At 55.7% G+C, this 11,933-nt stretch overlaps 1 protein-coding gene across 2 annotated transcripts in view; it reads right to left on the reverse strand.

The window, feature by feature from the left end:
- The window catches only part of RPTOR (regulatory associated protein of MTOR, complex 1), a 285,559-nt gene that overhangs the window by 155,149 nt on the left and 118,477 nt on the right, over positions 1 to 11,933 (reverse strand). For both annotated transcript variants that reach the window (XM_006886162.1, XM_006886161.1), the window contains exon 4: positions 1,775 to 1,933. In XM_006886162.1, the coding sequence (XP_006886224.1) occupies positions 1,775 to 1,933 (159 nt within the window). The remainder of the gene's footprint in view (positions 1 to 1,774; positions 1,934 to 11,933) is intronic.

The following is an 11,933-nucleotide window of genomic DNA, read 5'->3' on the forward strand; positions in this document are numbered from 1 at the left end:
ATAGCAACTCGAGGTTTGAATTTGTTCTTCAGTTCCCTGAGCTTAAGATATGCTGAGCGAGTTCAGCCCTTTTGATTTTCCGACTCCAACTCCTTGCACATTTCATTGTAATATTGTAATTATATTAGAATTGTAATAAACAATTATAGCAACTTCAAAATATGAACTAGCTGGGATTAACTCTAAAAATAATGCACAAACCTTCATTAAGAAATTAGCAAACTGTACTGGCATACATTTACCTAAGAACAAAACTCAAAAGGCACACAGTTAGACTCTACCAGCCGCTCCGTGGGAGAGGATGGGTCATTTCCTCCCGTGCAATTACCTGTGTCTCAAAACTTGCTGGAGGGTCAGCTATGGGTCAGTTCCGATTCAAGAGCACACAAGAACAACTGATGCCCCATTATGTCCTCAATGAAACATAACTCCAGAGGCATTCTGCTAGACCTTAACCACAGAGTCAATCTTTTCATGGCAGCTTAGGGGCTGAGAACAGCTGGGATAGCACTAAGGTGTAACAAAGATGGGGTCCTCACCGTCTCTGACACAAGAATGACTGCAAAGCAACAGCGATTCACGCGCTCATTGCACTGGCGGGGCCAGAGCACTGGTGGCCAGAACCACACAGCACAGGCACGCACTTCCCTTCAAGGCTGGTGTCACAGTAACGGAAGAGGCAGTCTCCGCGGAAAGAAAATGAATTTGGATTTCTAACTAACACTAGACCCAACCCCCAGTTCTACATGGATTAAAGCCAAAATAGTTTTAGATGAAAACAGGGAATTTCTTAAGATCTCAGAGCAGAATACATTATGACCAAGGGGGAAACAGGCCACAATGAGTGAGGTGGAGGTGGATGCGCTCCCAGGCTGGGACAAGGCAGATGTTGCCAGTCACAATGAGCAAAGTACAAGGATGTCACCTCCTGTCACCCTCACTTGCAGCCTTTTGCTAGAGAACTAAGAAAAATTCCAGCCAGGCTGCCCCGTGTGAGTACCAAGTGCCCCGGGTGAGGGTCGAGGTGAGGGACCGGCTGCCCTGGGTGAGGGCCCTGCTGCCCCGGGTGAGAGCCCAGCTGCCCCAGGGGAGGGTCCAGCTGCCCCGGGGGAGGACCCAGCTACCCCAGGTGAGGGCCCGGGGGAGGACCCAGCTGCTTCAGGTAAGGGCCCGGGGGAGGACCCAGCTGCCCCAGGGGAGGGCCCCGCTGCCCCAGGGGAGGGTCCAGCTGCCCCGGGGGAGGGTCCAGCTGCCCCGGGGGAGGGTCTGGCTGCATCTGTGTCTGTTGGAGCACTCAGCACTACTCTTTAGTACACAGAAAGGATTTTCTTTTCATTGATAACCCATGATTCTCAAAGGACAATTCTGACAAAATAGGAAAACCTTCCAATTATTCACACTAAAAGGCAGATATTCTGAGGTCTTTCCTCAAAGAACTACACACAGCTCGTTCCCAAAGAGAAATGAAATCGCTCAGGCCAGACCCCGTGGCGCCCGTCATCCATCAGCCGTTCCACAGCAGAAACAACGCTAAGCCCGCTTCTTCCGCAACGTTCATCAATGAAGTGGAAAGGATTCCACAACTTCCCACCGGGGAAGAAAGCACGCTTGTCTGCCGACACTGTGGATGGTCTGTGGCAAAGGTTACGCATGAGCGCATGCTAACATGTGGCCACCAAAATGGACGTACGGTGAGGGCCTGCCGGTGACCACCCACCAGAGAACTTCCCAGCAGGAGAAAGCACTTGGCCGCTGGGACCCCAGGCATGCCCACCTTGTTGAAGACCCAGATCTCGCCGTTGACGGTGGGCCGGGGCACCCCATGGCCGTTGTAGTGGAAGAGAACTCGTTCCTCCTTGGCGTTGCGGCGTAGAGACGTGCAAAGCTTCTTGACTTCATCCACGGTCGGGTCAAGGCTCTGCTTGTAGCGGGCCTGCAGAAGGAAGGGGCACATTTACAACGGAGTTATGGGAACACCTGGAATACCCCCTATGCTCTCCAAGTCTGAACTTACACCTGGTGACCCTAGACGAGGGACTCTACAGGAGTCCAGGAAATGCCACTAAGGGCTCACTTTAAGCTGTTTCTTTTCAGTGATGAGAACTTCACCTCCAGGTTTTTCTAACTGGAATAATGACTACTTTATAAGGTGACACACATTTTCTGAGACACAGGACACCCTGGGAAGAGATGCAAGCCCACGTGGCCCTTGGTCTTTCTTGCCATGGGCAGACTGAGGAGGAGCCGCTCTCTAGAAAAGGACATCGTAGGGTCAGCTCAATGTGAAGCGGGGCAGTGCCCACAAGACAGAATGCCACGAAAGCCAGAACTGCAGGCTCCCACAAAGAAATGATCATGACGGTGGTGCAGGCCAGGCGGTGGCCCTGTCTCACACATGCAGTGATCGTGTCAAAAAGTGCAACTGACACAAGGTCAACCTGAGGACACACACACACGAGCAACACAAGAAGCAACTGAGAAAAGGAGCGTACGAGGCAGCAAGCCCAAGGAGCTCCACAGAGACGTAGCACACAAGAGGCACAGAGACGCAAAGTGCTACTAAGCTATAGCCAAACACTCAAGAAAGAGCTCCTGGGCCCCGGGGCTTCGGGCCAGTCCCAGGGTCAAGTCCATAAAGCGAACGCCAGGGCCCTCCTTCAGTCAGGCGCGACTCTGGTGTCAATAGTTTATTTATGAGCAGCCATCTATGATACAAAGAAGAGTGAAACAACCAGAGACTAGGAAATAAGTTGTCTAAAGGATGACTGGGCACATGGACCCGTGTCCATTCACCCAGGACCGGAAGGACTAGATGGTGCCCAGCTACCAACGTTACACTGGTCTCCATACCAACATAAGGGCCCCGACTGAGGGGAAGGAAAATGGGGGGAATATTCAAGATCACACACACAAGACCAGACTTACTGGACCAGCAGAGACTGGGGGGGGACCCCAACACTGTAGCCCTCCAACACCTTCCACCCTGGAAGCAAACCCACTTGCAGGATGAGCCACGCAGACGAGAGGCTTCCGGAGGACACCACTGTGAGAACGTGCCGCACAGCCAGCCACACAGAACTGAAAAGACAGCATTGCCCAAGCCAAAGCTCAGAAGGCAGGAAGGGGCAGAAAAGGCAGGTGAGTAGAAACAGGGACCACAGGGAGGGAGTGGGGAGAGTGCTGTCACAGAGGGCATTGACACGAAATGTCAGAAAACAAATGTATACAGATTGTTAAATGGAAAATGAAGTTGTTCTGTAAACGTCCATCAAGATCACAATAACGTATAAAAAAATTATGAGGAAAAAACATCTTTTTCGAAAATATGATCTGAAATGCAGGAAAGCGATAATCTGGCTAACTAACAGAGCTCGTGGAGGGCACAGCACCACTGCAAACCGTGTGGATGGACAGACGGAGGTAGAACACGAGTCAGGGGAAGGAAGCAAACTGTCCCTCCGCCAGCTCCCTGACGAAAGGACTGTAGGAAGGTACCACGTGGACTGGCCACGCCACAGCGGTCAGGGTTACCTGCCCCGTGGCCCCTCTCCAGGTCTCAGTCACCCGTGCCTTCAGCTCCCTCCCTCAGCTCGCTGTCAGGATGACCTGCTGTCCGCCCGCCCAACTGAACAGAGCGCCAGGCCCCAATCCTGCAGTTTGACCTGGTGTGCCCTGTGTCTGACCCCACCCTCTCGGCCAGACAAGGCCCCGATCCCACTGAGGCCCACGCCCACATTCTGCTCACAGACCCCGTCCTCAGCCCTGTCCTCTTGTACTGACCTCCCTCCCCTGCCCATCCCACCAGCACTCAGGCACACTGCTGTCCTCCAACCAACAAAAGCCCACTCTGAACCCCAATTCCCCCAAAGTCCTCACTACAATTCTATGCCCACTGACAGTAACTTCCCAAATACACGTGCCCAAGCTCAGTACATTTGATTCAGTGGAGATGGTCTGGCTGAGAAACCTGTTCCCCGCTGACCAGGCGAGCTGAGCTGGCCGTCTAGCACGTATCCTCTTCCTGCCTCACGGAGCTGCGAGCTGACAGAAGAGCTCTGTCCTGTCAAGCGGCTCTGAGTGGCCGCATTCTCCTGCTGGAACCCCCAGACGAGCTCTCCTGTCTGGTGCTGTTCTCTCTCAGGAGCTGCCAACAGCGCTGTGTCCAGGACAGCACTTGGGGGAGACCACCAGAGACTGCTGGGGAGAGCCCACTGACCGATGTCCAGCCCTCAATTCACCAAAGTAACAGCATGGAAGGTCTCTCTCCCACTGAACACTGATGTTCACAGTAGCAAGAAAATGGAAACAGCGTAAAGATCCACCAACAAACAAATGGACTGAAAAACTGGCGCACTGGTGTGACGGAATACTATGCAGCACACAGGAGCAGTGATTTAGAATAATACTGTACAACGTGGGAGACGCTGGAGAGCATTACGTTGTGTGAACTAACTCAGTCTGATAGGACCATTACTGTGAAAGCAGAAAGATCAGTAGTAAGATGTGTACAAAACTCCAAAGGGGGAAGGGGACAGAAGAGGGGGCTGAAGGGGGAAGCGGGGATCATGAAGCTGCAGTTTGGTGGGCAGAGGCAGGGGGTGAAGGATTAGGAAAGATCCAGTGAGGACCTGAGAAGGTGAGGTAATGGTGGGCATGGACTAATGCGGATTAATTGTTTAAAACACCATGTATGGGACGATAATGTGAAACAATGTGAATAGAGGAATGCATGAAACACAATGAAATACAAGATATCGACATTCTGCACGCAAACCAACATAAACAGATAAAAAGGCGGCAGCTGCCCAGGCCTGAGCACAACAGGTGCTGGCACCCCCTCCCCGCTCTGCTCCCCCTCCACCGGTCTCCCTCCTCCTCCACCCCCACCACGCCCCCCGAGGATGCACTTGTGTTGCAGTCCAGGTTACACCCAGTTAAATTCACCTGTTTCAAGTGTTTTGATGATTTTCAACAAATGCATATAGTTCTGACAGGCCTCTCCAGACCCCCAAAACACCTAGCGCTCCGCTGCAGGTGGCCCCTCAGCCCTCGATTCTGACCACAGGGGGGTCCCCAGAGTTCTGCCTTCTTAGGAATCTTACACGGACTGAACCTACGCCTGGTTCAGCGGATCAGTGACACAGCTGATTCAAGCAGCAAAGGGATTCAGGTTGGCAGGGCTTCAGGCTAACCTCAAAATCCACAATGTAACACACACAACACAGAGACCGTGCATGTGAAAGAAAATCCATGAGAACAACGTGAAGGTCGAGAGCTGGGGAAGCCATGGCCACCACACTGCCCACACACTCTCCCAGACATTACTCCACATGCTGCCCACACACTGTCTACACACTGCCCCTATGCTGCCCACCCTCACTCCCAGACCTCATCCCCCACACTGCCGACATGCTGGCCCATACACTACCCACACACTGCCCACGTACTGTCCACACACTGCCCACCCTCAGAAGCCAATTCTGCCTTGTGTTTCTCCGTGAAGCTGCCGGCGGGCTTGAATCATGCTTCTCAGCCAAGTACTTAAATACTGCACCACCAGGTCTCCTAAAACGTAAGAGGAAATGGACGAGAAACCCAGACAAAGGCAGCTCCTGAGCCATCTGCCTGAGCTTCACGGCAGCAGAACTGGACATGCGGGCAGGTGCCCGGCGTGGGCAGAGGTCATCAGGTTGGAGGTCAGACTTTCGGTGGCTGCCACCCCAGGTACCAGCACTGGCAGGAACACACCAGCCAGCGGCCCATGGAGTGAGACAGGTCTTCTCTGGTTCACAGGACCACAGAGCAAGGGCAGCAGCCAGGACACAAGTGCAGAGGACGTGCCCGGGCCCAGGCCTGCCTGTGACCATCGCCTGAGAGCTCCCAATGGACTGGACAGGCCTGGGGCTGGGCACACGGGGGCCTCGGACAGAGGGATCGGAGCCAGACCCACACATGCTGCTTGGAATCTATTGAACTGTTTCCATGGTTACAGAATCGTGAGGGCTGGTCTCTAGTTGATCCAAGTCAGCTGCACATCGAGCTAACCTGGAAGGAGACGACGTGAACGGCTCGTGCCCGCTCCCAGCAACAAAGAGCGGCAAGAGCGGGCCTGTGACCACCGGCGGAGCAGACGGGATGCACCCGACGCTGGATTCTCCACCACACTGAATGACTCTGACAGCACTGGGGCACCAGGAAGTCAAGAACACCGGCTAAAATCAAGAAATCAATAAAAGGTGCATAAACACTGCCTCGAAACAACACAGCAGCAGCACTCAGGAGAGAGGCCACCAGCTCCGCTTCCGGCCGGGGATCATGCTTTGACTTGAGAAATTCTACACACGCTGTTACTCAGACCAGCTTTCTCCATTTCCTTTCTAAAGTGAAGCAAGTGCAGCCGATGCCAAGACGTGGCTGGATGGAAGCAGCGTGGCGAGCGGGAGACCCATGCAGGGCGCACCGGTGCCAGGCGCACGTGTGACCACATGCTCAGGAAACATCCGCTGCTGCTGGTTACAGATAAGGCAGACTGAAAATGACCTGTCCCTCCAACAGACGGTCATCACTGGGCCCCACGACCCCATTCCTGAGCATCTCCCCAAAGAAGTGACAAAAACTGCTCGCACAGGAAGGGTCATGGCCGCCCTCCTCACAGCAGTCAGAACAGGGCACCACAACACGCCCACAAAGGGGCCCAGGAGTGTCAGAACCGCAGTGTGCCACAGGAGGGGTGTGCAGTTGGCCGTCACCAGCAGCTCAGCACCGACACAGCCCAACACAGACCCCAGGCCACATGCTGCCTCTGTCCCCATGACACGTCTCGACAGGGTAAACCCACTGAAGGCGCCCCAAGGAGGGGCTGTGAGGAACTGGGGAGGTGAACCGGGGGTACCGTGCTGAACGAGTGTGGGATCTCCTTTAGGGGCAGGAACACCGTGGGACCGGACAGAGCTGGAGGCTGCACAGCATCGCCAGGCATCGTCCCGGAGGTGGCGTCACCCCAGTAAAAACAGGAGAGAACGAGCAGAGCGCAGCGGCAGGTACAGAAGAACACAGGACAGCAGCTGCCGACGTGGGAGCGCTCAGATGTCTTCAAGAGAAAGCAGAGCCCCTCGCATTGGGAGAGGAGCCCAGTCCCTGTGGGGTCCTGTGGGGCTGGCACCTGTTATGTGGCCTCGTCTGAGCCAGTACACGCGGAAATGCAGCTCCAGTGACAGAGAACCCTGCCGGCACGCTCTACACTGACTGGAGCCCGAAACCTGGAGGTGCTGGATGGACACGGAAGGCCCTGGCCTGATGAACTTGAAAAGGGAAACCAACACGCTTTGACAAGTCCCCTAAGTCCCTTGCACAGCCTTGACTATTACAAGGCCATCGACCCAGGCCCCACCCCCAGCAGTCCTGTCCGAACCCCATCCTGGGTGTCGTTGGCTCAGGGTCCAGCCCCACTCTCATCCCAGTCTTCCCTCCCAGGTCTCCTCTGCTGGGTCCTCTCAGAGCCACACGCTGGGGGGTTTGCTGGCAACACCATCAGCCAGGCAGTGTGCATCAGCCATCAGAAGGGCTGGGGAGTGGCCTCTGGGTGCCATCCCATCGCTGGACACTAGGGCAGATGGGCTCCCAGAGAGCTGGAGACCTGGGAGCACCTGATAAGCCAAGAGTATCCAGAAGGGGTCTGGGGCGGCGGAAGACCACCACCATTCCTATGAGCACTGCACTCCCTCTCGGTCACACAGGGTTAATCAAACAAGACAGCCAAACCCACAGCCAACGAGTGGACTCCGGAAGGGCCCCACCTGAGCTGGCCACCTGACAAGGCCAGCTCTGCGGCACATACCCTCCCTTGACCACGGGCAGGAGCGACGTCTCTGCCCTCGGGACTCTGAGCTACCGACTCTGTATCCGTGACAAACAGAAAAGAATAAAAACAGGGGAGCTCTGGTGGCCTAGTGGCAAGAAACTGCACTGCAATCCCAGAGGAACATGGTTCGAATCCACCAGACGCTCTGCCGGAGAAGGAGGCGCAATATCCTCCTGTACCAGTCAGATCTGATTTGACGGTACATGTACACAAAATTAAAAAAAAAAGAAAAGAATAAAAACGATGAAGTGAGTAAGTGACCAGCGGGGTGAGTTCAGCAACCCCGTTACAAAGCGATGGAACAAGGAGCACTGAGCTGTCTGTCACAGACAGCGTCACCTGGGAGTCAGGAACATCACAGAAGGGGCAGCACTGAGCTCCCACTGGCTCACAAGCTGTCACCTGTGCTCTGCTGTGATGGCAACGGGGCTGGGAATGACGCTGTAAACTTCGTTTCTGGGTTAATCAAACAAGACAGCCAAACCCACAGCCACCGAGAGGACTCTGGCCCCATGGGACACGGCAGAGATGACCCTTTGGGTTTCCAAGGCTGTTAAGTCTTTACAGAAGTGATTGCCTTGGTTTTTTCCCCTCAGAGTGACTGGTGGGTTCAAACCTCCAACCTTTAGGTTTCCAGCTGAGTGATTCATTAACCACAGGCCACTCAAGCATGGCGGAAGCAGCTGTGAACACAGGGTGTGTGGGGAACGAAGAGGACACTGCAGAGGTGGGGACCAGGGACAGTGACCCTCCAAGGGAGTGGAAAGAACACTGGAAACCTGAGACTGCACTGTGGGCGCTGCGGCCCTGGGCACCCTCACCCACGCCCCCCACCCGCACCAGCAGAAAGCCCCACTTGTCAGCAGACTCGGGCAGGAGGGGTCGTGAGCCCTGCCCGCAGGCCAAGATGGCTCAGGCCTGAGCCGAGGTCCAGATTCGTCTGAGTCAGAGCTCGGAGGCCCGTCCACGCTTCTCTACATGTTAAATCACATGCCTATGCATTTTTAATAGGAGTGCTTTTCAAAATGCGTCACGGCTGCGTGGGCAGACAGAACCAGGGAAATGGAAGAGCGTTTTCACACCGGAACCACCACTGCCGGCCTGCAGGGAAGGTGGAGGAGGGCAGGGCCTCGGCCAGCGCTGTGCTCAGGCCGCCAAGGGCAGAGACCTCACCAGGTGCTAAAAGCAGCCTGATGCCCCCAGACCCGGCGGGCAGAGCTGGGAGACTTCCATCTACTCCTGGGAGCAAAAGTCAGAACTGAGAGGAACCCAGCTCACACAAGCTGTCTTTGCTGCTGTGGGGCACCTTTGAGTTGCTTGGAGGGAGTCAGGACCCCCAGGACAGAGCAGAGCTGCCCGCAACGCCTCCTGCTAGTCCTGAGGGGGGCTGATGGGTGTACTTCTTTCTCTGGAGGGCTGGAACCACTGACCTGTAGGCTTAGTGGTTTACAAAGCCCCCACAGGGACAGTGCTCACAGCGGCCAGCTCTCAGCACGAGGCAGGGGCCCACTCTGTGTGAGGCTGCCTCGGGGGGTGCGGAGACCCTCACACTCACAGGACGGACCACAGCCAGCCTTGCCACAGTCCAGTCCACCCGCCGGGGAGAGATGCTGGCTGCCTTCTGAAACACTGGGGAGTGGGGCGCTCAGAGTCAGGCAGGCTGGTGAGGCCCACACAGGGAAGTCAGTCGGGTGCAGGCCCCAGGGGGGCATGCGCACTGCTTGTCCAGGGCGCACGACCGCAGGGGTGAGGGCGCTCCAAGACGCTGGCTGGCGGGCACTCATTATCGCCGACCTCGTCCCCGCTGAGGTCGCGTCCCCGGGATGGTCACAATGAGTCTCCTTCCCTCGCCCGGCACAGAGTGGAGGGCTCCCTCGGTGGAGCAGCATGAAAGGCGCCGCCGGCATTAATAATGTGCCTCCTGGGGCTTGGTGGGAATTAATTAACGTGTGTAAGGCTTTGAAATGAGAAACACTGAATTAAATGTCACCACGCCATGTTCAAGTTTTGTTTCGGGATGAGAATGCCAGGGGTGAGGGCTGTGAGCGAGGAGCACTGTGGGGACACAGCTGGGTGGACATGAGGGCAAATCGGCCGCTGCTCGAGCCAGGCCTGGTCTCAGGCAGGTGGCGACACAGGCAGGGGATGCAGGAGGACGGGGTGAGCAGGTAGGAGGTGTGACCGTGGGAGGGAAAGATGGACACCATGCTGGCACAAGAGAGAGAAGAGGGTCCTATGTCACCTGCACCTCAAGGACACATTAGTGCGTGGCAGCTCTGCATGCTCATGTGGTCAGGCTATGTCCTCACCATGACCCTGCACCCCCTGGCATCACTTTCCAGGAGAAAGGATTGGTGGTCAACTGCCAAACATCTGCCTGGGCCACCCTTCGCTTTAGCTTGACCAGGAGTGGGTGCCGTCCTAGATCACCACGCTCCTTTACACTCTAGTTCTAAGGGGTCAAATAGAGAAGGGCAACTCGAAAGGTCAGATGGGAGCCTTGGGGGCAGTGAGCAAAGGAATGGCCGCACAGCTCAGAGAATCATCAACGTCCCTGAATCGTACCTGAGATGTCATCCAAGGGGCAGGTTCTGCCATGGACATTCTCAAAAACACAAGTTAAAACAGAAAAGTCCCGAGTCCAGTGGTCCTGTCTTGATGGACATGGGGCCAATGTGGGAGCTGACAGGGACAGCAGCTGATGATGAATTCTCTTTGGTCCCCTCATCAGTACAAAGCAGATCTGGGGGTGAGGGAGCAGCAGCGGTTAGGAGAGAGGGCCTTCGGCCGAGCAGTTGTGGCTTCTGCCCAGGCTCGAGGACCTTGGAGGAAGGTGGCACCAGAGGGCTCATGACAGAGTCTGTGATGGGTGGGCAGCACTTCCCTGATCCCCCTGGGTCCTCAGGTGACCAATGCCAGGCACACTGCTGAGCTCGTGAATGCACACATGTGCACACACACACACACCCCAAGTGAAAATGACCCGCTTCCTACTTGCTGTCAAGGCTGTGAGCGCCGCAGAGGGAGTGAAGCCAGGAGTCTGGGGTTTCTTCCCATTTCTATCTTTCTGTTCAGTTGGGCTGGAGGGCAGCTATGAGGTCAACTGTTGTCCATGAGACCCACATCTCCACAGACAACCTGAAACCTAGATCAGCTACTAACACGCTAAGACCTGAGGTCAGAGGTGCCTGATCCAAGTCTTCTCAACCACTTCCTGTACGTTCTACAGCTGGACAATGAATAAAGAGGACAGTGAATGAAACATGACCTTGAAGCTATGGCGCTGGAAAGAGCACTGCTGAGAGCAAGCGGTGGGAGAGGAAGTGAGGTGCTCCCCGGAGGCCGGGGTGGTGGCGCTGCACCCCTCATGCACTGAGCATGATTTGAGGGGCTGGTCCTTGAAAAAGGCAGGGCGCTGGGAAAGGTGGAGGGTCAGCAGGGGAGAGGAAGACCTTCCACACAGTCACCGGGGGCTCAAGCACGTGAGACATGGCGAGGCCGCGCAGGGCAGGACAGCACAGGGCTCGGATCCGTGGCTCAGAGAGCTGCTATGAGTAGAGGTTGACTCAGTGGCACCTGACAACAACAGGAGGGCCCAGGAGCCCAGGTGGTGCCGTGGCTAGTGCCCAGCTGCCAAGCAACAAGCAGCCAACAGTCAGAGCCCACCAGCTGCCCCACGGGAGAAAAATGTGGCAGTCTGTTCTGAAAAGATCGCAGCTCGTGGGCACAAGTGTGACAATGGGACAACGGGAAGGCCCATGAGACGGCTTAAACACGGTGTCACGATACCCCGTGTGCTAAGAGTCCTCACCCGTCCACACACAGCAGAGAGCACCCCACTGTTGTCCTGACACCCCATGTGATAGGAGTCCTCACCCTCACACAGCAGAGAGCACCCCAGCATCTGGCCTTCACTCTCTCAACTTCCCGAGAACAGCAGTGGGGAGCCCTGGACTGACCAGGTGTGGGGGACTGACCAGGTGTGGGGGACTAAGTAGATGCAAGATGAACACCACACACCTTGACTGGTTATAGCAGACAAGGAAGACACTATCAAAGATAACAAGGGGAC

This window comes from Elephantulus edwardii, unplaced genomic scaffold, assembly GCF_000299155.1.
Source record: "Elephantulus edwardii isolate Elephantulus edwardi_28Jun2011 unplaced genomic scaffold, EleEdw1.0 scaffold00048, whole genome shotgun sequence".
NCBI lineage: Eukaryota > Metazoa > Chordata > Mammalia > Macroscelidea > Macroscelididae > Elephantulus > Elephantulus edwardii.